At 42.4% G+C, this 25,398-nt stretch overlaps 1 protein-coding gene across 9 annotated transcripts in view; it reads left to right on the top strand.

Moving 5' to 3' along the window:
• The window catches only part of SLC26A8 (solute carrier family 26 member 8), an 88,938-nt gene that overhangs the window by 43,532 nt on the left and 20,008 nt on the right, over nt 1–25,398 (top strand). For 8 of the 9 annotated variants that reach the window (XM_019985716.2, XM_070777416.1, XM_070777419.1 and 5 more), the window contains 4 exons: nt 7,456–7,538; nt 15,452–15,599; nt 16,543–16,656; nt 22,122–22,199. In XM_019985716.2, the coding sequence (XP_019841275.2) occupies nt 7,456–7,538; nt 15,452–15,599; nt 16,543–16,656; nt 22,122–22,199 (423 nt within the window). The remainder of the gene's footprint in view (nt 1–7,455; nt 7,539–15,451; nt 15,600–16,542; nt 16,657–22,121; nt 22,200–25,398) is intronic. The other variant, XM_019985715.2, reaches the window with a different exon arrangement.

The raw sequence follows: 25,398 nt of genomic DNA, 5'->3' as shown, positions 1-25,398 counted from the left end.
TTTGACTAGACTGACCTTTGTTGGCAAAATAATGTCTCTGCTTTTCAATATGCTTTCTAGGTTGGTCATAGCTTTCCTTCCAAGGAGTAAGTGTCTTTTAATTTCATGGCTGCAGTCACCATCTGCAGTGAGTTTGGAGCCCAAGAAAATAGAATCTGTCACTGTTTCCATTGTTTCTCCATCTATTTGCCATGAAATGATGGGACCAGATGCCCTGATCTTAGTTTTCTGAATGTTGAATTTTAAGCCAACTTTTTCACTCTCCTCTTTCACTTTCATCAAGAGGGTCTTTAGTTCTTCGCTTTCTGCCATAAAGGTGGTGTCATCTGCATATCTGAGGTTATTGATATTTCTCCCGGCAATTTTGATTCCAGCTTGTGCTTCATCCAGCCCAGTGTTTCTCATGGTGTACTCTGCATATAAAGTTAAATAAGCAGGGTGACAATATACAGCCTTGACGTACTCCTTTCCCAATTTTGAACCAGTCTGTTGTTCCATATCTGGTTCTAAGTGTTGCTTCTTTACCTGCATACAGGTAAGGGAGGCAGGTAAGGTCATCTGGTATTCCCATTTCTTGAAGACTTTTCCACAGTTTGTTGTGATCCACACAATCAAAGGCTTTAGTGTAGTCAATGAAGCAGAAGTAGATGTTTTTCTGAAATTCTCTTGCTTTTTCCACAATCGTCAGTAATATTGCCCTGTAATTTTTTTGTGTGTGAGATATCTGTGTTTGGTTTTTATATCAGAGTGATGGTGGCCTCGTAGAATGAGCTTGGCAATGTTCCTCCCTCTGCAATTTTTTGAAAGGATACATGTTAACTCTTCTCTAAATGCTTGATAGGATTATGAAGCTGTATGGTCCTGAAGTTTTGTTTGTTGAAAGATTTTTTTCTTGGCTGCACTGGGTCTTCATTGCTTTCGCATGGGCTTTCTCTGGTTGCAGTGAGCAGGGACAGCCTTTCTTTGCAGTGTGTTGGGCTTTTCATTGTGGTGAGTTCTCTTGTTGCAGAGCACGGGCTCTAGGCCCACAGCCTCCAGTGGTTGCAGCACCCGGGCCCACTAGCTGTGGCACCTGGGAGCAGTCATTGCGGTGCATGGGCTTCACTGTCCCACGCGTGTGGAACCTTACCGGAACAGGGATCAAGCCCGTGTCCCCTGCGTTGCCAGGTGGATTTTTACCCATTGCACCACCAGGGAAGCTCTGCTTGAAGATTTTTAATCAGTTTCAATTTCGTCACTTGTGATTGGTCTGTTCACATTTTCTGTTTCTTCCTGGTTCAGTCTTTGAAGTTTGTTCTTTTCTAAGAATTTGTCCATTTCCTCTAGATTGTCCATTTTATTGGCATATAGTTGCTTGTAGTAGTCTCTTATGATCCTTTGTATTTCTGTGGTGTCAGTTGTAACTTCTCTTTTTCATTTCTAATTGTATTGATTTGAGCCATTTCCATTTTTTGTCTTGATAAGTCTGGCTAAAGGTTTTGTTTAACTCTTCAAGAACTAACTTAGTTTCATTGATGTTTTCTTCATCTCTGTTTCACTTATTTCTGCTCTAATCTTTATGACTTCTTCCTTTCTATCAACTTTGGGATTTGTTTGTTCTTCTTTCTCTAGTTGCTTTAGGTGTCAGATTTTGTTGCATCCCTTAGGTTTTGAATCATTGTGTTTCCATTGTCATTTGTGTCTAGGGGTGTTTTTATTTCCTCTTTGCTTTCTTCAGCGATTAATTGGCTATTTAGTAGCATATTGTGTAGCCTCCATGTGTTCCTGTTCTTTTACAGTTTTTTTCCCCTGTGATTGATTTCTAATCTCATAGTGTTGTGATGAGAAGATGCTTGATATGATTTCAGTTTTCTTAAATTACCAAGCCTTGATTTGTGACCCAAAATGCGGTCTATCCTGGAGAATGTTCAGTGTGTACTTGAGAAGAACATGTATACTGCTGCTTTCAGATGGAATGTCCTGTAAATATCAATTAAATCTATCTGATCTAAGGCTATGGTTTTTCCAGTAGTCATGTATGGATGTGAGAGTTGGACTGTGAAGAAGGCTGAGCACCAAAGAATTTATGCTTTTAAACTGTGGTGTTGGAGAAGACTCTTGAGAGTCCCCTGGACTGCAAGGAGATCCAACCAGTCCATTCTGAAGATCAGCCCTGGGATTTCTTTGGAAGGAATGATGCTAAAGCTGAAACTCCAGCACTTTGGCCACCTCATGTGAAGAGTTGACTCATTGGAAAAGACTCTGATGCTGGGAGGGATTGGGGGCAGGAGGAGAAGGGGACGACAGAGGATGAGATGGCTGGATGGCATCACTGACTCGATGGACGTGAGTCTGAGTGAACTCCGGGAGTTGGTGATGGACAGGGATGCCTGGCGTGCTGCGATTCATGGGGTCGAAAAGAGTCGGACACGACTGAGGGACTGAACTGAACTGAACTGAATGTGTCATTTAAGGGTTGTATTTCCTTATTAATTTTCTGTCTAGATGATCTGTCCATTGGTGTAAGTGGGTTTTTTTTTGGTAGGTGTTTTATACTCCTAACTCATGGCTCAGGTCATTTAAAATAAAACAAAAAGCAAGCAACCTAGGAAGGAAAATATTCATAGGAGAATTATAAAAATAATATTTTTAAAACATATGCTGATTCGTAACAAAGCTGAATATATACATTTAATTTTACACACTAGCTTATATTTTTTAAACATGCTTTTTTTTTTTAAAGATTTTTATCTGTTACATCTTTTTCATACTATTTGAAAAATAGGGTTTTTATTCCCTCTTGTGATAGTAATACAGGCTCATTCTATCCATTTTTTGGGGGGCCCTGCTACACAGCTTGTGGGATCTTAGTTCCCATGCGGCTGCTGCTGCTGCTGCTAGGTCGCTTCAGTTGTGTCCAACTCTGTGCGACCCCATAGACCGCAGCCCACCAGGCTCCCCTCTCTCTGGGATTCTCCAGGCAAGGACACTGGAGTGGGTTGCCATTTCCTTCTCCAATGCATGAAAGTGAAAAGTGAAAATGGAGTCGCTCAGTCGTGTCTGACTCTTCTAGACCGCAAGGACTGCAGCCTGCCAGGCTCCTCCGCCCATGGGATTTTCCAGGCAAGAGTGCTGGAGTGCCCCTACCAGGGGTCAAACGTGGGCCCCTAGGAGTGGAAGCATAGAGTCCTAACCACTGGATGGACTATCAGGGAATCCTAGCAGTTTTTTTCTTAAATAAAGAAGAAAAAAATGGAGGAAAAGAAATGCCTATAGCTGCACTATCCAAAGTCACCTACAATTGATATTTCTGTACTTTCAGTTATTCACATCTTCTTCTTTCAAACAAATATGTAACAGACCTATGCTCAGGTGAGTTTCTGTGTTCTTCTAGGTAGAGGTTTCACTTCTATTTTAATATAGCAGCAACCACACTCTTATTCAGCCTCCTTTCACTCTCATTCTGCTACAGTAAAGAAATTGAGGGAGATGAGATGTTCAGTGAATCCGTGTCACCAAGCGGCAGAGCTGGATTCAGGGAGGAAGCGTTCCTCGTGGAGGTGTGTGCTTATGCATATGTACTAGGTTTTTTGGACATCTTTTGTTTTTTTAGCTCAGGTTGGTTGTGTTAGTCACTCAGTCATGTCCAATTCTTTTGCAGCCCCATGGACTGTAGCCCGCCAGGCTTCTCTGTCCATGCGATTTCTCATACAAGAACACTGGAGTGGGTTGCTATTCCCTTCTCTAGGGGATCTTCCCGACACAGGCATCAAACCCAGGTCTCCCGCATTGCAGGCAGATTCTTTACTGCCTGAGCCACCAGGGGAGCCCAAAATGTGCACTATGAGCTAGCCAGGAGTCAAACCTGGAATCTTCTGATCCGTCCGTAGTCAGACGCATTATCCGTTGCACCACTGGATAAATATGGCTCTTTTTTCTTTTTGAGAATATTTTTTTAAATGTTGTCTAAATGATAACATTTCTTATTTCTTTTAAGAAATCTCGGGGATTTCCCTGGCAGTCTGCTGATTAGGACTCCTTGCTCTCACTATGGATGATGGGGGTTCAATCCCTGGTCCAGGGAACTAAGATCCCACAAGCCATGTGGCGTGGCTGAAAAAAGAAAAATTTTCTTTTTAAAATTTATCTTGTGCAGTTATATTTAACATTTTCACAATAGTAAAGCCATTTTCATAAATAAAACTCAGGTTTGTAAAGTCAGCATTTCTTAACAAGGATCGCCGAATCTTTGGGCATCCATGAGAATTATTTTCCCTTTAAGAAGTGTTCTGTGACAGAGATATTTAGAATTCTCCATGTGCTCCCCTATATTTTCCAGCTGCCCTCGTAGTTAGGCAGGACCATGTGACTTTGGGGCCAAAGCATATGAAAACAGGCACAAATCCCCAGTGTTCTTTCTTCCCCTGCTGTAGTAATTGTAGGGGCTATACATTGAGATGATAGAGTCTCCAGGTGGAATTAGCCTGGATCTCCAAGGCACTGTTTGCAAAGAAGCTGCCCTGAAGAGACACTGACCCACAATGGACTTCTCGTGGGCAAAAAAATAACTTTCATGTGTTAGGGCACTAAGATCCCGTGGTCTGTATATTGCCACAGTATAACCTATTCTATGCTAACTAATCCAGATCCACACTCTCCATGATTGAAAGAGTATGGGAATTGCTTTGGAAACTGACACAAGCTCTGTCTCATAACTGTTGTCTACTTCTTGTAGGTGTACATTCTTTCTTCCTTGGAATAGTTAAAAAGCTATCAGTTAATAAAGGCCAAAGGTGAATGGTCTTTGGAAAGAAGACCTTCCAAAACACTGTACACAAATAGTGGAGCCCTAGAACCCAGGGACAATGTGCATGTGGAGTTTGCGGAGTAGAGTCAGGGGCAACCTCTCCTTCTCATGGAACCCAGACCAGCTCCTGCGTCTTGGGAAGCTGAGGCTTTGGAGTGACCAGCAGATGGCATCTGTGACACAGGCATCAGTGCACTCTCTCTGTCTCTGTTTCTAGGTCCTTCTTTCTCTCCAGCTTTATTCAGGTATAAAATTGTAAGATGTTTGACGTGTACATCATGATGATTTGATGTACGTATACACTGTGAAAGGATCTCTTCCATCTAGTGAATTAACACATCTATACCTCATGTATTGATCCTTTTCTCCACCCCCCCCCCACCCCGCCCGGTGAGAATATTCTCTCTTAGCAAATTTTAAGTATGTAATACGATGTTATCAACAGTAGTCACCATGTTTTCTGTCAGATCCTTAGATCTTATTCATCCTATAGCTGAAAGTTTGCACTGTTTCTTCAACTTTCTTAATGCCCTCACCCCCCAGTCGCTGGCAACCATTTTTCTTCTCTTTGTTGGTATGAGTGCAACTGTTTTCTTTTTCTTTTTTTTTAGATTGCACATATAAGTGATTCCATGCAGTATTTGTCTCTCTCTATCATAATGCCCTTAAGGTCTATCCACATTTTCCCAAATCAACCCTCTTTTAAGAGACATCAGCAGCAGGGATCATAGTGATGTCCCTTTAAGCAACCTCAAAGGCTTTAATGTTAACATTAACCAGGGTTATTAGGAAAGGAGAGAAGTAAGTGGGTAGAGGATTGGTTTGTGAGCCACAGTTAAGATGTTTCTTTGGGGAATGCTATAAATAATTAGGATGCACCATGAAGTGAAGTGGGGGAATAAACTGAGCTCCAGCCATAAAAGTTGGTGGACACTTTGAATTACTGCAATTTAGGCATCAAACTTTGTTGTGACCTGACTTGTACTTGAAGGTTATTGAAGCCTGAAATACATGACTATGCTTCCCTGATGGCTCAGTGGTAAAGGATCTGCCTGCCAGTGCAGGACACGTGGGTTCAATCCCTGGGTGGGGAAGATCTCCTGGAGAAGGGAATGGCAGCCCATTCCAGTGTTCTTACATGGGAAAGCCCATGGACAGAGGAGCCTGGCGGGCTACAGTCCATGGGGTCGCAAAAGAGTTGGACACAACTTAGCGACTAAACAACAACATTACTTACACACGTGTCAAGTCAAGTGACAGGGAGCATTTTCTGCTATATAGCAGGGATTTAAAATTGGAAAAAGACAAGACCTCCATGTTTCCCCTGGAAATGAGGGAAGTACAGGACAGAGGATGAGAGCTGCTGTGGTGTAGGTGGTGAAAAGCTCACAGCACCCCCTCAGAAACTGCTCAGATGTGCTGGAGGAAACTGTACATACCCAGCAATCTGTCCTTCAGATGGTAGTCTCAAATATTAAGGGAAAATTTCAAGGCAATATTTGAGATCCAGGCTAAAAAAAATAACAAAACCTGACAACTCAAGAGTTCCACAGATATGAGAAATTGTATATACTGTATATTCATAATTAATGTATGTGTGTGCATTTGTATATGTGTATATTTAAGCTGTATAGCAAACACCAAAAACAGCATCACTGGTAGTTGTCTTTGGGTGATTTATTTCTGTTTTTTAAACTTTTCATATTTTCTCTGTTTTCCTTTATGAGCAAGAGTAACCTTTACCCTGGGAATAAAAGAGTTTCTTGGCCACTTGCCACGCTTCTTATCCCTTAGATATATAAAGATCACAGAGCTTCTCTGTTGGTTCAGATCTTTCTTCCATTCTGACCTGTAGACTTCCTAGGGGTCATCATCTGATCAGAGCATCACAAGTAATACCAACTGCTATCCTGCTCAGTATCTGGCTGAACTCTTAGAGTAGATGCTGGGAAAAGATTTATGTACTAGCAGGGGGAACAAGGTAAAGCAACTATATAATTATTATTTTAAAAGTGGGGCATTGACATCTTTTGTCTCTGCTTTAATTTGCTCTGGTGTGAGATCTTTATAAGGTGTAACAGCTTCTAGGTGATCTGTTTTCATTCTAGATGAAAAGGAAGGGACACTTGGCATTTCAGAAGGAAATGAACAGAAAGGAAAAAGCAAGCAAGTAATGGCTTTGCTAAAGCAATTTTTTTTTGTATGTGCTATCAAATGCTGCTACCTTATAGACAGTTATTAATGATTATCAATACATGTCAACAATCCCCCAAAGGACTTACTTATATTAAGACAGTGTACCTATATTTTAGAACTTTTAAAATTGAAGCCTTGGTACAGCTAATACCTGAAAGCATGTTTATACTTGGTCCAGATGTTTAAAGTTGGTGAGGAAAGAGAAGTCCAGGCCATCCATTTGTTCCCGTTACTAATAATATGTCAAACGTGCAGTTGCTTTTCATTCTGGTTATGTTGCTAAAAAGAGCTCAGGGAACCAAAAGTCAGGAAGGACTTTTGCATTTGTTGCTCCATTGAACTGGCCCTGCCTTTCTCCAGCCTTCATGCATAGTCACTGCCATATATTGCCCTGTCCTGCCAGAGACTATGGGCACCTCTGCTTTACATAATATTTAGATGATCACATGCCTTTTCTTTTTAAACTCCTACAGGTTCTTGGCTTCGCTGCATTTTCAAACAAGGTAAACATGGCCACAGAAAACAGCCTGATGCTCATGGAGATGATACCTTATAGGTTGGTAATTCCACTTTTCAAGACTACTTTCTCTTTCCTGTTACCTCCTCTTAGCCTCTGACCACATAGCCTGATTTATATCGTTGACCAAAATCAATAGCATGCCAGTTATTTCTCCAGCAGAGATGGGTTTACTTGAGATCAGCAGAGAATTGCAGTTTGGTGTGTGCAAGCATGGCAAGTCACATGCAAGTCCTCCTACAGCAGGGGAAGAAGTTTTTATAGAGGGAAAAATAAAGTTGGGGAGGGAGAGTTGGCCATGGTAAACAGAATCTATGGCTTTTCATTAGCTTAGACCTTTGCCCGCAGGGAGTCTTTGTTCTTCCTGTTGGGCTCTGCAATGGTCACAGGGTGTGAGTGCTCCCCCTGCTGGTCTCCAACTCTACTTAATTAGTTTCTATGTATTAATTTGAACATCAGGAAGTTCATGGTTCACATACTGCTGAAACCTGGCTTGGAGAATTTTGAGCATTACTTTACTAGCGTGTGAGATGAGTGTAATTGTGCGGTAGTTTGAGCATTCTTTGGCATTGCCTTTCTTTGGGATTGGAATGAAAACTGACCTTTTCCAGTCCTGTGGCCACTGCTGAGTGTTCCAAATTTGCTGGCATATTGAGTGCAGCATTTCACAGCAGCATCTTTCAGGATTTAGAATAGCTCAACTGGGATTCCATCATCTCCACTAGCTTTGTTCGTAGTGATGCTTTCTAAGGCCCACTTGACTTCACATTCCAGGATGTCTGGCTCTAGGTCAGTGATCACACCATTGTGATTATCTGGGTCATGAAGATCTTTTTTGTACAGTTCTTCTGTGTATTCTTGCCATCTCTTCTTAATATCTTCTGCTTCTGTTAGGCCCATACCATTTCTGTCCTTTATCGAGCCCATCTTTGCATGAAATGTTCCTTTGGTATCTCTGATTTTCTTGAAGAGATCCCTAGTCTTTCCCATTCTGTTGTTTTCCTCTATTTCTTTGCATTGATCACTGAGGAAGGCTTTCTTATCTCTTCTTGCTATTCTTTGGAACTCTGCATTCAGATGTTTATATCTGTCCTTTTCTCCTTTGCTTTTTGCTTCTCTTCTTTTCACAGCTATTTGTAAGGCCTCCCCAGACAGCCATTTTGCTTTTTTGCATTTCTTTTCCATGGGGATGGTCTTGATCCCTGTCTCCTGTACAATGTCACGAACCTCATTCCATAGTTCATCAGGCACTCTATCTATCAGATCTAGGCCCTTAAATCTATTTCTCACTTCTACTGTATAATCATAAGGGATTTGATTTAGGTCATACCTGAATGGTCTAGTAGTTTTCCCTACTTTCTTCAATTTAAGCCTGAATTTGGCAATAAGGAGTTCATGGTCTGAGCCACAGTCAGCTCCTGGTTGCTGGATCATGGAAAAAGCAAGAGAGTTCCAGAAAAACATCTATTTCTGCTTTATTGACTATGCCAAAGCCTTTGACTGTGTGGATCACACTAAACTATGGAAAATTCTGAAAGAGATGGGAATAACAGACCACCTGATCTGCCTCTTGAGAGATTTGTATGCAGGTCAGGAAGCAACAGTTAGAACTGGACATGGACAACACACTGGTTCCAAATAGGAAAAGGAGTTTGTCAAGGCTGTATATTGTCACCCTGTTTATTTAACTTATATGCAGAGTACATCATGAGAAACGCTGGGCTGGAAGAAGCACAAGCTGGAATCAAGATTGCTGGGAGAAATATCAATCACCTCAGATATGCAGATGATACCACCCTTATGGCAGAAAGTGAAGAGGAACTCAAAAGCCTCTTGATGAAAGTGAAAGTGGAGAGTGAAAAAGTTGGCTTAAAGCTCAACATTCAGAAAACGAAGATCATGGCATCCAGTCCCATCACTTCATGGGAAATAGATGGGGAAACAGTAGAAACAGTGTCAGACTTTATTTTTCTGGGCTCCAAAATCACTGCAGATGGTGATTGCAGCCATGAAATTAAAAGATGCTTACTCCTTGGCAGGAAAGTTATGACCAACCTAGATAGCATATTCAAAAGCAGAGACATTACTTTGCCAACAAAGGTTCATCTAGTCAAGGCTGTGGTTTTTCCTGTGGTCATGTATGGATGTGAGAGTTGGACTGTGAAGAGGGCTGAGCACCGAAGAATTGATGCTTTTCAACTGTGGTGTTGGAGAAGACTCTTGAAACTCCCTTGGACTGCAGGGCGATCCAACCAGTCAATTCTGAAGGAGATCAGCCCTGGGATTTCTTTGGAAGGAATGATACTAAAGCTGAAACTCCAGTACTTGGCTACCTCATGGGAAGCGTTGACTCATTGGAAAAGACTCTGACGCTGGGAGGGATTGGGGGCAGGAGGAGAAGGGGACGACAGAGGATGAGATGGCTGGATGGCATCATTGACTCGATGGACATGAGTCTCAGTGAACTCTGGGAGTTGGTGATGGACAGGGAGGCCTGGTGTGCTGCGATTCATGGGGTTGCAAAGAGTTGGACACGACTGAGCAACTGATCTGATCTGATCTGATCTGATGTATTAACTTAAAAAAAAAAAATTCTCAGGTAACAAACAGTCTCTGGCCACAGGCAAATTTGGGTCAGGGACTCAAGTTCATTTTAGAACAGAGGTTCTAAGGGACAATGGCTAAGACAAGCCTGTGTTTCTTCTCTGGTCAGCCTTTGACTCTCTTCCCATGGTTGAGCCAATCCCCTAACCCAAGTAAACTCGAAAACCAGGGAGACTCGTGTATTTTTCTTGCAGCAGATTATGAACCTTCTCAACCTCCAAACTTGTCTGATTAACCTTCAGGGATGGGACAAGACATAGCTCTGTTTTCCAAGCCTCTCTCCTGGGGTTCAGTGTTCAGCATCCCTTCTGTCTTCACCTGCTTAGACTGACTCAGTGTCCTTGGGCTACATCACTTTATCACTTTCAGTGAAAAGCCTTCTCCAAGCAGTCTGGCATTACAGAGTTCTTAAGGACTTGCAATTAATTTGCATTATAGTTCCTACCAGTGACTATGGGGCCTCACTCTTGCTTCTGTTAGGGAATTATTTCTTTAACCTTGACCAGATGAATCATTTTAGCTAAGAAAGGCAACATAACACAGTTTCTTGGCTCATGAGAAGATTTTTGAGGAGCATTGTTCACTTCCTCATTCTCTTCAACAGAGAATATAGCAACGAGTCGGTGATACTGCTTAACCTTCAGCATACAAAACAGAGGGTACTTTGATGCAGCCAGATAATCTCATATACTACTACTTCTCAGTGAAATCTGGTGATGATTAAATACATTTAAAATATTGTTCAGTTTGTTAAAACTGTGAGCAGACAACCTAGGTACCAGGAAATGCTGTGGTAAATAAGTCTCTGCCCTATGGGAAAAAATGACAAGGGCAACAATGAGATTGATGCTTTACATAATTATTTTATTTCATTCGTTCCTTGTAGTATTACTACAAGATATTCTTTTTTTGACTGAGGAAACTAAGAGTTACCAAGTTTAAATTACTCATCTACGCTCACACAGCTGGTCAGCATCAGAGCTACTTTCTGAACCCATTTCTATTTAATTCCGAAGTCTAGTATAATAACCCTTCTACTATACTTACTCAGTATTGCTGCTGTTATTAATGACTTCAAAACCACACAGTTAACCTCTGCTTATATTTTATCATAAGATTCAAGTGTACAGATAGAGAAAAAACATTTCAGAAATTTAATTTTAGGTATTGCTTTTAACCTCTCTTTATTGCTCATCTCAGAGAAGGAGATGGCACCCCACTCCAGTACTCTTGCCTGGAAAACCCCATGGACGGAGGAGCCTGGTGGGCTGCAGTCCATGAGGTCGCAAAGAGTCGGACACGACTGAGCGACTTCACTTTCACTTTTCACTTTCATGCATTGGAGAAGGAACTGGCAACCCACTCCAGTGTTCTTGCCTGGAGAATCCCAGGGATGGGGGAGCCTGGTGGGCTGCCATCTATGGGGTTGCACAGAGTCGGACACGACTGAAGCAACTTAGCAGCAGCAGCAGCAGCATTGCTTATCTATCCAAGGTTGCTAGAGATTAGGAAAATTGAATAGTTTATGTTAGTTCCTTCCAGATCCACATCCCCCTTTAACTAAATGGCTAACAAAGAACTGAATGTACAGAGAACACCAGGAAGGAAAAAGCAGTAGGTTTGTACTATTAATGTTATCATACTAAATATTTAAGGTTTACTGACACAGACTTGGGCAATAAATTCATGAAAATTAAAATCTCTTGTGTATCAAGAGACACTATCAACAGAGAAAAAAGACAAGTCATAGAATAGGAGAAAATATTTGCAAATTATGTATGATAAGGAATTAATATCCAAAATACATAGAGAACTCCTAAAACACAACAGAAAGCAAACAACCTGACTCAAAAAGTGCAGAAAGAATTTGAATACACATTTTTCCAAGGATAGTATACAAATGGCCAGTGAGCACATAAGATGCTCAACATCACTAATCATTTGGGGAATGCAAATCAAAACTACAGTGAGATACCACCCCATACTCATTAGGATGGCTACTGTTTTTAAAAAGACAGAAAATAACAAATATTTGATGAGGATGTGGAGAAAATGGAACCTGTGTGCACTGTTAGTGGGAGTGTGAAATGTACAGCCACTGTGGAAAGTAGAATGCTGATTCCTCAAAAAATTAAAAATAGAATTTCCATCAGTTCAGTTCAGTCGCTCAGTCATGTCCAACTCCTCGCGACCCCATGAAGCGCAGCACGCCAGGCCTCCCTGTCTATCACCAGTTCCCGGAGTTCACTCAAACTCACATCCATCGAGTCAGTGATGCCATCCAGCCATCTCATCCTCTGTGGTCCCCTTCTCCTCCTGCCCCTAATCCCTCCCAGCATCAGAATCTTTTCCAATGAGTCAACTCTTCACATGAGATGGCCAAAGTACTGGAGTTTCAGCTTTAGCATCATTCCTTCCAAAGAATACCCAGGGCTGATCTCCTTTAGAATGGACTGGATGAATCTCCTTGCAGTCCAAGGGACTCTCAAGAGTCTTCTCCAACACAACAGTTCAAAAGCATCAATTCTTTGGCACTCAGCCTTCTTCACAGTCCAACTCTCACATCCATATCTGACCACTGGAAAAACCATAGCTTTGACTAGACGGACCTTTCTTGGCCAAGTAATGTCTCTGCTTTTCAATATGCTATCTAGGTTGGTCATAACTTTTCTTCCAAGAAGTAAGTGTCTTTTAATTTCATGGCTGCGGTCACCATCTACAGTGATTTTGGAGCCCCCAAAAATGAAGTCTGACACTGTTTCCACTGTTTCCCCATCTATTTCCCATGAAGTGATGGGACCAGATGCCATGATCTTAGTTTTCTGTATGTTGAGCTTTAAGCCAACTTTTTCACTCCTCTCTTTCACTTTCATCAAGAGGCTTTTGAGTTCCTCTTCACTTTCTGCCATAAGGGTGGTATCATCTGCATATCTGAGGTTATTGATTTTTCTCTTGGCAATCTTGATTCCAGCTTGTGCTTCTTCCAGCCCAGCATTTCTCATGATGTACTCTGCATATAAGTTAAATAAGCAGGGTGACAATATACAGCCTTGACGTACTTCTTTTCCTATTTGGAACCAGTCTGTTGTTCCATGTCCAGTTCTAACTGTTGCTTCCTGACCTTCATATGACCCAGCAATTCTGCTTCCGGAAATATACTTCCCCCAAATTATACTCCCCACAAGAGCAGTATCTTGAAGCGATATTTTTGCACCTATATTCATAACAGCGCTACTCACAGTGGCTGAAATGTGGAAGAAACAATAAGTGTCCATCAATGGATGAATGAATGAACAGAGTGTGTTAAATCCATCCAATAGAATATTATTGAACCTTGAAAAGGAAGGAAATTCTGGCTCTAAGTACAACATAGATGAACTTCAAGGGCATTATTCTAAGTGAAATAAGCCAATCACAAAAAGACAATTACTATTTGAGCCCACTTATCTGGGGTACTTAGTAGTCAAAATCATAAAGACAGAAAGTCAGATGATTTTTGTCAGGGCTGGAGGGAGGGGGGAAATGGAGAGTTATTGATTAATAAGTATAGAGTTTCAGTTTTACAAGATGAAAGAACTATGGAGTAGATGGTGGTAATGGTTGCATATTATACATGTATTTAAAAACCACTGAACTGTACATTTAAAAGTGGGTAAAATGGTAAATTTCATGTTATGCGGACTTTACCCAGTTTTTAAAAAATGGGATAAGAACCAGGACAATTTTTATAAAAGACAAGGACTAAAATTATAATTGGAAAGATTTGAGTCTGACTAGAAGGGAATACATTGAGGCTTTAGCTCTAAACCATCTTAGATATGATATCTGCCTATTGCTTACCCACTGGTATGATCTCAAATAGTGTAAATAAACCATTTTTCATCGAGTTTTGTAGTTTTGCCCGCACTATTTGTTTCCACTGGCACTTAGCAGAAACCTCAGACTAGAAGATAAGCACATCATGTTCTCTTAATGGCCTTTGTAACTTGGCTTGATTTGCTGGCAGTTTTGGCAAGCTGCTGCCTCAGTTTCTTTTCTTATCTCTTAATTTTTTGAAAAAAGGTCAGGCTTGGGACTTCCCTGGTGGTCCGCCTGCCAGCCTGGATGGGAGGGCAGTTTGGGGGAGAAGTGCGTGAGTACTCATTCATGTCCAACTGTGCGATCCCACGGACTGTAGCCCACCAGGCTCCTCTATCCATGGGATTTGCCAGGCAAGAATACTGGAGTGGGTTGTCATTTCCTATTCCAGGGGATCTTCTCAACCTAGAGATCGAATCCTCATCTCCTGCATTGGCAGGCGGGTTTGTGACCACTGAGCCATCTGAGAATCCCTGAGGGAGAAGGGAATCCTTGTATGGCTGAGTCCCTTTGCTGTTCTCCTGCATCTATGACAACATTCGTAACTGGCTGTTTGCTGTTGTTTAGTCACTCAGTCGTGTCCGACTCTTTGCCGCTCCATGGGCTGTAGCCTGGCAGGCTCCTCTGTCCATGGGATTTCCCAGACAAGAATACTGGAGTGAATGGCAATGAAACATGTGAAATATCATGTAGGAAACGAGTTGCCAGTCCAGGTTCGATGCATGATGCTGGATGCTTGGGGCTGGAGCACTGGGACGGCCCAGAGGGATGGTATGGGGAGGGAGGAGGGAGGAGGGTTCGGGATGGGCAACACATGTATACCTGTGGCGGATTCATTTTGATATTTGGCAAAACTAATACAATTATGTAAAGTTTAAAAATAAAATAAAATTGGAAGAATAAAATGAAAATGAAAAAAAAAAAAAAGAATACTGGAGTGGGCTGCCATTTCCTACTCCAGGGGAACTTCCCAACCCAGAAACCCAACCCAAATCTCTTGCTTGGCAGGCAGATTCTTTACCATTGAGCCACCAGGGAAGCCCCTAATTGGCTATACCTCAATATAAAATAAAAAGTTTAAAAAAAAAAATCCACCTGCCAATGCAGGGGATACCGTTTCGATCCCTGGTCCAGGAAGATCCCACATGTGGCAGGCCGACTATGCCCATGGGCCACAACTACCAAACCAGTGCTCTAGAGCCAGAGAGCCGCAACTACGAAAGCTCCTACGCCTGGAGCCTGAGTTCTGCAACAAGGGAAGCCGCACAGTGAGAAGCCCACGCACCACACTAGAGAGCAGCTCCCGCTTGCTGCAACTAGAGAAAGCCCACGTGCAGCAATGATAACCTAGAGCAGCCAAAAATCAGTAAATAAATGTGTTTAAAAGTGTCAGGCCTTTTGATATGGATGATAAAGTTATAAGAATAGAGTGGGGGAGGTGCCCATAATGACTGCTGCTATCTAGGAATAATTCCACCATTTTATTCCAGCTTCCTGTTTCCTGTAACGCCAGATATGAGCAATCTTACTGAAGTTCTTATAGAATCGTTCTCCTTAGCTTTAGTGAGCTCCTCTTTGCTCGTATTTCTGGGCAAGAAGATTGCCAGTTTCCATAACTATGACGTCAATTCCAACCAGGTGAGAGGACAAGCCTTTCTATTACTTTCTCGGACCCTTTAATCTTTGTTCTCTAACCTGAGCCTTCTGCTAAAATGAAGACTGTAACCAGAGAGTCACTTGGACCACTATTTGAGCTATAATTAAAGGTTTTTGAGAAGTGTGACATCCTTACCTCTGAAGCTACCTGAATTACTATGCATGTTGTTACCCTAGAACAGATACGGGGTAGGGAGGCATATGTTGTTAAGTTGGCAGGGTTCCTCTCCTCTCCTTTTATCTTCCTTTCCACCAAGTCCTTAGAAGTCAACCACATACCAAGGCAGAACAAGAAATACAGTGGACTGTCAAAACTAGGCTAATAACATAATTCAATTGGTCTCCCAGAAATAGTCATTGTCACTTTAAAAAAAAAAGTCTCCAACCATTCTGAGTTTGGCCCCTTCCCTAGAAATCGAAAAGGAAACATGGGGACTTCCCTGGCGGTTCAGTGGTTAGGACTTGGTGCTTTCACTGCTGTGGCCCAAGGTTCAACCCCTGGTCAGGGAACTAAGATCGCACAAGCCCCTTGGCGTGGGCTGGTGCCTCGTGTTAGGATCCCAGGCTTTCACTCCGATGCCCAGGTTCAACTGGTGTCCCGCTTTGACTTTAGGATAGTATAAAAGGAAGCAAGAAAATAGTGCTTTGTGTCTCTCTGTGATCCTAGTGATCATGTGAAAGAGAATAATAAGGCAAAAGTCTCATTTTCTCACTTTGAGGGCTTTCCTTGTGATCTTTAGCTAAAGTGAAGAAATCAGATTTGCCATCCTTCAGTTCTTTCCAATAATCTTTCAGTGTTATTTGCAGTGATATAAACAACCCTATCTTCATATACAAGAAATAACAGCGTAACTTTAGTGCAAACTCAGGTCAGCCTTCTTCTTTGACAAATGGCGGGCCTAAAGTATTTGCCGTTTCTTTACAGGATTTAATAGCCATTGGCCTTTGCAATGTCGTCAGTTCATTTTTCAGATCTTACGTGTTTACTGGTGCTGTTGCCAGGACCATTATCCAGGATAAAACTGGAGGACGACAACAGGTGTGTGCAATAGAATTTGATGTCTAATATACAGAGATAATTATATCTATTTATATGTATATTCACAGAAGGGGATTATATATTAGTTTAACCACACTGCTGTTTTACAGTTATGCTTGTTGGGAGGGATTTGTATTATGTTTTTTGGATCTCATGCTTGGCTTAATTTTTGTTTAGCTTTTGTCTTAAAAGCTATCTGTCAATGAGGAATTTGAAGATCATTTTCTGTAAAAATATTATTGTTAAAGGCTTCTATATATTAGCCCACAAGAAGCTACTTTCCATGTAGCAAAGCTAAAAGATAATATTTCAGGTAAACCAACTATCACCTATGAACGTTTTTTTCTATGGGGAGATATATTCTCAGTCCTAGTCTGTGAAAGTAATAAGACAACTCTCGCCTTCCTGACAGCAGGGCTAGAAACTTTTCCAACTCCTAAAGGACATGACAGGAGGCGCTAGTCTTTGTCTAGATGAGCTTATGGAATTTGCGTTCACTCTACCTTTGTGGAAGAGAAAATTGTCTGGGTCAGATCCTCTTCAGGTATCCTGAATTAGTAAACTAAATATACGGGTATATGGAAGGGAAGAGGGAAAGAAGAACGGTGGCAAAGTTTTAAAGGCAAGCTCTCTGTCCAGTTTTCTGGCATGAGATTTTCTAAGTCCAATATTCATGCGTTTTAGACTGACCAGATAATTCAGTTTACAACATGAGAGGTATCCCATCTCAGTTATGTAGCATGAATAAGTGTCAAAGAACTATCAGAACTGAACCTAGAATAAGCCCATGGACTGAGTCAGGGTTCAGGAGGCAGAGAAGCAGAAGCCAAAGACAAGCCGGAGCCACAGCAGCACAGTAGGGGAGGCATTGCTGTGGTCAGTAAAGTGTCAAGGGCTTCCCTGGTGGCCCAGTGGCTGAGACCTTGCCTTCCAATGCAGCGGGTGTGGGATCAGTCTCTGGATGGGAAGCTAAAATCCCACACATATCTTCGGGCCAAAAAACCAAAACATAAAGCAGAAGCAATATTGTAACAAATTCAATAAAGACTTTAAAAATGGACCACATTTAAAAAAAAATCTTAGAGTGTCAGAAGAATGGACACAAAACTCGAATGGGGAAAGAGAAAATGTCACAGCTTATGGGTGAAATATCAGGTGAAAGCTAATAAAAGAAGACTGGGCAGTGGTGAGAGCATGGGTCTAGAGTAAGACTGTATAATTTTATGTGGACTGAGTTTTGTTGTCAGAGAGCTTCTACTGAACACACTGGCCTTTAAGGGGTAGCTCTTCTGTGCTACTGTCTGATCAGAGAAGGAAGATGAGTTTTGTTAAAAAACAATGATGTTCTATGCAAGTGAAGTCAAAATAAGAGGATTTTATGATAAGAAGAAATGGGAATAGCTTTTCCAGACATCAGTTCCCTTTAACTTGTGACCACACACTTTGTTTATTTAGTATACAAGCATAACAGATTTGGGGAGAAAAGATGCACATGGTTGGAAAAAAATCAATCACAATGCAAGTAAAATTAAGTGCAGAATAAATACAATAAATGTTAAAGTGCCATAAATACTTCAGGAAGGAGAACGATGGAGGAAGTGGGGCTTTTCTGGATCCCTGTAAGAGGTTTAGAATATGTGATGTGTAGATGGAGGGAAGGAAGACGGGCTTCAGTCCAGCTTTGGAGTTGCCTTTAGCCTGTTGGCACCCCACTCCAGTACTCTCGCCTGGAAAATCCCACGGACAGAGTAGCCTGGTAGGCTGTAGTCCATGGGGTAGCACAGAGTCAGACACGACTGAGCGACTTCACTTTCACTTTTCACTTTCCTGCATTGGAGAAGGAAATGGCAACCCACTCCAGCGTTCTTGCCTGGAGAATCCCAGGGACGGGGGAGCCTGGTGGGCTGCCGTCTATGGGGTCACACAGAGTCGGACACGACTGAAGCGACTTAGCTTAGCTTAGCTTAGCTTAGCCTGTTGGGCAAAGTGACTCTCGTCCTGTTTTCTGCTGTGGCTTCGTTCTCCCCTTCGTTCTCCCCAAAGACATCTCTCTCTGTGATGCAGTGACCCTTCACAGGGAAGCATGTCCCTCAGGATGCTGGTAAACTCTTCCCCAAGACCCCGACTTGCCCAGGGCAAATGGCCAGTTCAAGCAGAGAACGCCCCTGGCCCTTGACCCTCCACATTTGAGCTTCCCCACCTCCAATCCGAGTTTCTGATCTGGACTCACTCAGCCTTCTTCATCCCCTAGCAGGGGTTCTTCTCTCTCCCCTTCTCCTCTGGGAACTTTTAAATTCAGCCTGCCTGAGAACACCCTCATTTTTTCAAAGCTCCCCAGGACTGCAGGAAAGAGAAGCTCGGGAGCTGGCTCTGAACCTATTTGACATGACTGGTCACCAACAGCCACTTATGTGTGTGTATGTATGTCTGACATACATAAACACTGTGTAAAATGTGTCTGGATTTCACTTTAATTTCTCCCTGTCTAGAAACTTGTCTTCACTTGTTGCAGCAAAACCTATCAGCCCTTCCAGCCCTGGCCTGAACCTTAAGTGATGCAGGCCAACCGAACTGCCCTCCCTCTTCTAGCTGATCCAGTTCTGATCCTGTGCTTCTCTCTTCTCTATGATTGTGTTCCTTTCCTTGTTCCCTGCTTTCCAAAGATGAGCCTTCTTGCCTTGTCCCCAGGCTCTCAGAACTGCTTTACCCTATTTTTTTTTTAAGTTGGAGCTTTACAGTGTTGTGTTAGTTTCTGCTGTACTGTCATGAATCTGTTTTATGTATACACATAACCCCTCCCTCTTGGATCATCCCCAACCCCCTGCCCAACCCCAGGTCATCACAAAGCACCGAGCCAAGCTCCCTGTGCTACAGAGCAGCTCCCCAGTAACTATTTTTCATCCAGTATGTATATATCATATGTCATATTCTCCCAATTCATCCCACCCCCCTTTTCCGGGTCTGTGTCCAGGTACGTGTCCATTCTCTATGTCTGTGTCTTTATTCCTGCCCTGCAAATAGGCTCATCTGTACCATTTTTCTAGATTCCACATTTATGCATGTATGCATTTGTTTTTCTCTTTCTGACTTATTTCACTCCCAGAACTGCTTTTAAAAATGAGTTATTATTTTTAAAAAAGAAAAGAAATCATCACAAAAGGAAATGAGTTGCATTGTCTTTAGAGAAAGCAAATGGGGCAGTGGAGAGAGCCTGGATTTTGGAGTCAGTTGGTCAGGTGGATTGAAACCTGACTCTGTAGTTCCTAGACGTGTGACCTTGGGAAGTTACCTTCACTTTCTGGGGCTCTAGTTCTCATCTGTAAGATGGAGATAAGGATAACCTTTCAGTTGTGAGAATTAAACTGGATGACAACAGAGCTTCTACCCCAGGTCCCTAGTGTGCTGGTTGGTGTATGGTAATGTTCTATCCACTGCTTGTGGAGCAGTTGTCTGAGGCTCTTCATGTCCCTCGTGGCTGTGCTTTATGAGAACTCACATTGCGTTGAGTCCCCGGGAAGAAGGTAGGGTCAGTCTTGGTTCAAGAAAGCCTGAAAAAGTGATGAAAAATCAGAGCGGAAAACCAAAACATGTGTCAAGTTGTATTAGTATATGCTTGCTGCCTCTAGGCCCTGTTCATGCCCTGAGTCTGAGATTCTGAGACTCACCATGCATCCTCCTAGGGCATACCACCACCAAAGATGGCCCTCTGATCCCAAAGCCCACTCCTCTCGTGTGCAGCCATGAAAGTGAAAGTCACTCAGTCGTGTCTGACTCTTTGCAACCCCATGGACTATGCAGTCGATGGAATTCTCCAGGCCAGAATACTGGAGTGGGTAGCCTTTCCCTTCTCCAGAGGATCTTTGCAACCCAGGATCGAACCCAGGTCTCCTGCATTGCAGGCAGATTCTTTACCAGCTGAGCTATAAGGGAAGCAGCCATGGGGGACAGACAATTATTGGCAGGCCTCCCTGAGCAGCCAGATTTATGGGATTTCAGTGTTTGGTTGACCGTCATTTTAAACTAGGTTTTTATACAGCTAATTTTGGTGTCTGTATGTCTTTGTTCCCCTAAAAGTAATCCAAAGAACTTTGGAGGAAAGGAGTAGTAGGAGGAGAAGTCCTGATATGTTTTCCTGTGCTAAGCAAAGCAGTTTCTTCTATAGTGTGAGACCACCTGAAGCTAGACCCTAAAATCCAGTGTGGCAAGAGGCTGAGATGCACACTGGCTGGAGGAGCTTATGGCTTCAGTTACCTTTTTCAGTTCCCCAGTGTATAAAATGTTTGCCACGAGAACTTCCTGAGTTTCAGTTACAGTGATCCATTTTCCTGAATCCTTCTGCCTACATTCTTCTCTCAGGGTTCAACTTTTCCACCTTGGGTTGGTCCCATAGCTGTGTATCAGTCGGGGTGGCAAAAAAAGGAAGCAGAACATTGATTTCATTGCAGTTATTTTCAGTGACATGTTTCTATGGCAAATAGCAGTGAGCAGTGAGAGAGAACCCAGTAGGAAGTCTTTTTCACACCTAATAAAAAAGAGGAAAAAAATTAGACAATCATGGCCTCATGGTCATTTAATGGTTTAGATTTAAAGTTGCTTGTTGGTGCTAGTATATGCTATTGTTTTGATTTGTGGCTACAGTTTTATCCCCCCCTCCACCCTTATCACCATGGGAAATTACACTGCTTTGTATGATTTTAATGGAAGTTTATCAACAGAGGATATAATGAGTTCAAGATTATGTCCAGAGAGCCTTAAGATTATAAAGGGAACTATGTTTTTTTAGCTTTCTACCTGTATTTGACAATCTGAATCACTGCTTCCCAAGTAATACGAACCCAGAGGAGTCAACCCAGCTGGAACAGGATCCAGAGCTGCTATCAACAGCCCTGACTCATGTTCATTACCTTTCTTTTCTTTTTTTTTAATGGCATTGAGGCAGAGAGAAGCAAAAGTAGGAAAATCTAAAGTGAATATCACGGTATTAAGATGAAGTACCACTGAAGCTGTTAGATGGGAAGCTATCCAAACCCCAAAAGAGCTAGGTGGAACAGTTGGGATTTTAGGGCTGGCAGTGATGAGTCTACCAGGACTTTTCAAAACTATTCAAAGAAGGTTAAAGTTTGGAGGAAATGAAGGCCGGATTGTAGGAGACTTCAGATTCCACAGCACAAAGCAATGGCAAGAAATATTCAGATATTCAAGCCCATCTGTAGCTTTTCAGGAAACCTTGATATGTGCAGTCAATGAGTATTTATTGAGTACCTGGTGTGTGTTGAGCATTTTGACAAGAATTGACAGTGTCAGCTTACCGAAAACGCACTGATGTTAGCTGGTTATACATATTCAACCCCTTTTAAGAAAAAGACAAAAAACAGACATGCTTGTCACCAAGCAGAAGGCCTCAGTTGCAGACAGGGACCAGTCCATTCCTGATGGTCTCTCTCCAACTGGCTCTGTCTCCTCAGTTTGCATCTCTGGTAGGCGCAGGCATCATGCTGCTCCTGATGATGAAGATGGCACGCTTTTTCTACAGACTGCCAAACGTAAGTAGACCTGATCAGATGCCTGAGTCAGATCACATCTTGGTGGGGGCATCTCTGAGGGGAACTGCATTCTGCTCATCTCCAGTGGTTGCCCCAGGCTATTTCTGGTTCCTTTCCTTTAAAATAACTGCCTCTACCATACAGGATTTCCCTGGTGGCTCAGACGGTAACGAATCCATCTGCAATGCAGGAGACCTAGGTTTGATCTGTGAGTTAGGAAGATCTCTGTGGGAGGGCATGGCAACCCACTCCAGTATTCTTTTTTTTTTTTATTTATTTTTTAAGTGAAGGATAATTGCTTTACAGATTTTTGTTGTTTTCTGTCAAGCCTCAACACTCCAGTATTCTTGCCTGGAGAATCCCCATAGACAGGATCACAAAGAGTTGGACACAACTGAGTGACTAAGCACCTCACAGAACTAGGAGTTAAACACGATAATATGTATAATGTAGAGAGAACAGTTTTGAGCTAATAATAAGCGCTCAAGAAACAGTTGTGATTCTTCTCATCCTCATTAATCTTTTTTTTAAAATTGCTTTAGCTATAAAGTAAGCTTTTAGAAGTAAGGATTCAGTTAAATATGACCAAAATAGACTTCAGATGCTAGAACGCCCATTCCCAACACAGGCTTGGAAACTCATTGTGCATTCATGCCATCTGTTTTCCTAAACAGTTTCCAGAAGTCCTTGTTCTGCATTCATGTGAACTCAATCTCCCCACCGCTGCCACCCTGCCTTTTGGTCAGTTCACAACACTAAAAGTTGAGTTCTAATCCTGTATTCAGCTAGAATACCTCTATGTACTATGTACCATTCCTTCCCTTTGTGTGAAATGAATGATGACTTTACATTTAGAGATGCCAGTTGCATTAATTACTGACTATAATCAATTTGTTCTAAGTTACAGTATAGGTCAATGCCCAGTGTCCATGACTTCTTTTTAAATTTCCTCCGTGTTCCCTTTAGTCACTTTCGATAGTACTAAGATGGGGAGGTAGGACTTCCCTGGTAGCTCAGTGGTAAAGAATCTGCCTGCAATGCAGGAGACCTGGGTTCAATCACTGGCTTGGGAAGATCCCCTGAAGGAAGGGCATGGCATCCCACTCCAGTACTCTTGCCTGGAGAATCCCATGGACAGAGGAACCTGGCGGGCTACAGTCCATGGGGTCGCACAGAGCTGGACATGACTGAAGCAACTAAGCAGCAGCAGCAAGGGAGGAGGTTTTATTCCTGGTGCAGCAGCTTGGTTACCCACTGATGTAGCAGTCCCTAAACTGGAGTGGTTGTAAATATTATACCCATCCTTTTAAACATGTTTGGGACTTCCCTGGTGATTCAGTGGTAAAGAATTCGCCTGCCAAGCAGGAGACGCAGCTTCAATCCCTGGGTCAGGAAGATGCCCTGGAGAAGGAAATGACAACCCACTCCAGCCCAGTATTCTTGCCTGAGAAATCCCATGGACAGAGGAGCCTGGCAAGCTACAGTCCATGGGGTTGCAAAAGAGTTGGACACGACTTAGCAACTAAACAACAATTCCGCCTGGTGAATATCACATTTCAGTAGAACAGGACCATCTTAAGGCTGTCGCTGCCTTTGGTTCTTGTGATTCAGGGATCTTGGAAACCAGCCATGCAATATAGGCATGGTGGGTGGGATTAAGCCTGTGTTTACCACACAAGCTGTCCTCTGCTTCCCAGCAGAAGTCCTCTCCAGAATGGGGCTTATGCAGCATCTTTGGACTATAACCCTTGGGAGTCTATTTTTGGTGGGACACTCACTAATTTACTTTGGACAGTGATATTTTTCCTTTATAGCCTGAAGAATCAGAATTAAAAAAAAAAAATCTCAAATAAAAATCTATCCGAATTCACTGCCGAGTAGTGATAAAAGTGAGGCTTCCCAGATGGTTCAGTGGCAAAGAATCTCCCTGCCAAGGCAGGAGATGCAGGAGACGTGGGTTCGATCCCTGGGTTCGGAAGATCCCCTGGAGAAGGAGATTGCAACCCACTCTGGTATTCTTGCCTCAAAAATCCCATGGACAGAGGTGGGTTACAGTCCACCTTACAGAGGTGGGTTACAGTGGGGTTCCAAAGAGTCAGACATGACTGAGCACACATGCATACATGCACAGTGATAAAAGCAGGGAAGCCCCTCCTTACTATAAATATGCTGGGGATAGAACAGCCCTTGCTTTTGGCCAACCATGTTCTGGCACGTTATTTTTACATCATCTAGTTAGGATGTTGCTGGGTGAGAAAATGTGAACACAATCTGATCAGTGGAATAACTGAATTTCTATAACCGTGGCTCTCTGAGGATTAGACTATGAATGATTCCTTCCTATTTTTATTGGATATAATTGCTTTACAATGTTCTGTTAGTTTCTGCAGTATAACATCGTGAATCAGCCATAGGTACACATATGTCCCCTCCCTGTTGAGCTTTCTCTCCCATTCCACCCCTCTAGGAAGCACCTATCCCTCCTTCTTTGAATGACTATGGGTAGTTTGTTGAAAAAGTCTTGGGAGAGTAATTGGTAGAGCATCCTGGCAAGGATCTCAACTAGTGAGCAAGGGACCCAATATACATTTTTTTAATGTAATACAAATAGTGTATTCAATATTGTTCCAGTTTTGTGTGGGAAAAAAATACATAGGCTATACCAAAATGTTCTCTTGTATGATGGAAAATATATATAAATTCAATTCTTCTTTGCACATGAGCATGTTTTATCTTAATATTCAGAAAGGTAAAAATTTTATTGTATATTTCATGAAAAAGATTTGTTTCCCTGTCATACTCCGTGTGTGTGCTCAGTCTTTCAGTCATGACCAACTCTTTGTGACCCCATGAACTGTAGCCCACCAGGCTCCTCTGTCCATGGAACTCCCCAGGCAAGACTGGAATGGTTGCCATTTCCTCCTCCAGGAAATCTTCCTGACCCAGGTATCAAACTTACGTCTCCAGTGTCTCCTGCATTGGCAGGTGGATTCTTTACCACTGAGATACCTCGGGAGCCCTCATACTTCATACCTCAAGCCAAAAGTCTTGTAAAAACCCTATGAAGTTGAATTTCTTATCTTTCCTACCACATCTCCCTGCTAATTGCAGAAATTTGAGGAGATTCCTGACTGGTAAGAAGATGAAGCTGGAAAACAAGTAATTTCTGCTGACTTCATTTTACTTCCTCCCCCCTCTT

Source organism: Bos indicus, chromosome 23 (assembly GCF_029378745.1).
Source record: "Bos indicus isolate NIAB-ARS_2022 breed Sahiwal x Tharparkar chromosome 23, NIAB-ARS_B.indTharparkar_mat_pri_1.0, whole genome shotgun sequence".
NCBI classification, from domain to species: Eukaryota; Metazoa; Chordata; class Mammalia; order Artiodactyla; family Bovidae; genus Bos; species Bos indicus.
Note: the sequence above shows the minus strand (reverse complement) of the source record. Positions and strands in the feature narration are given on the sequence as shown.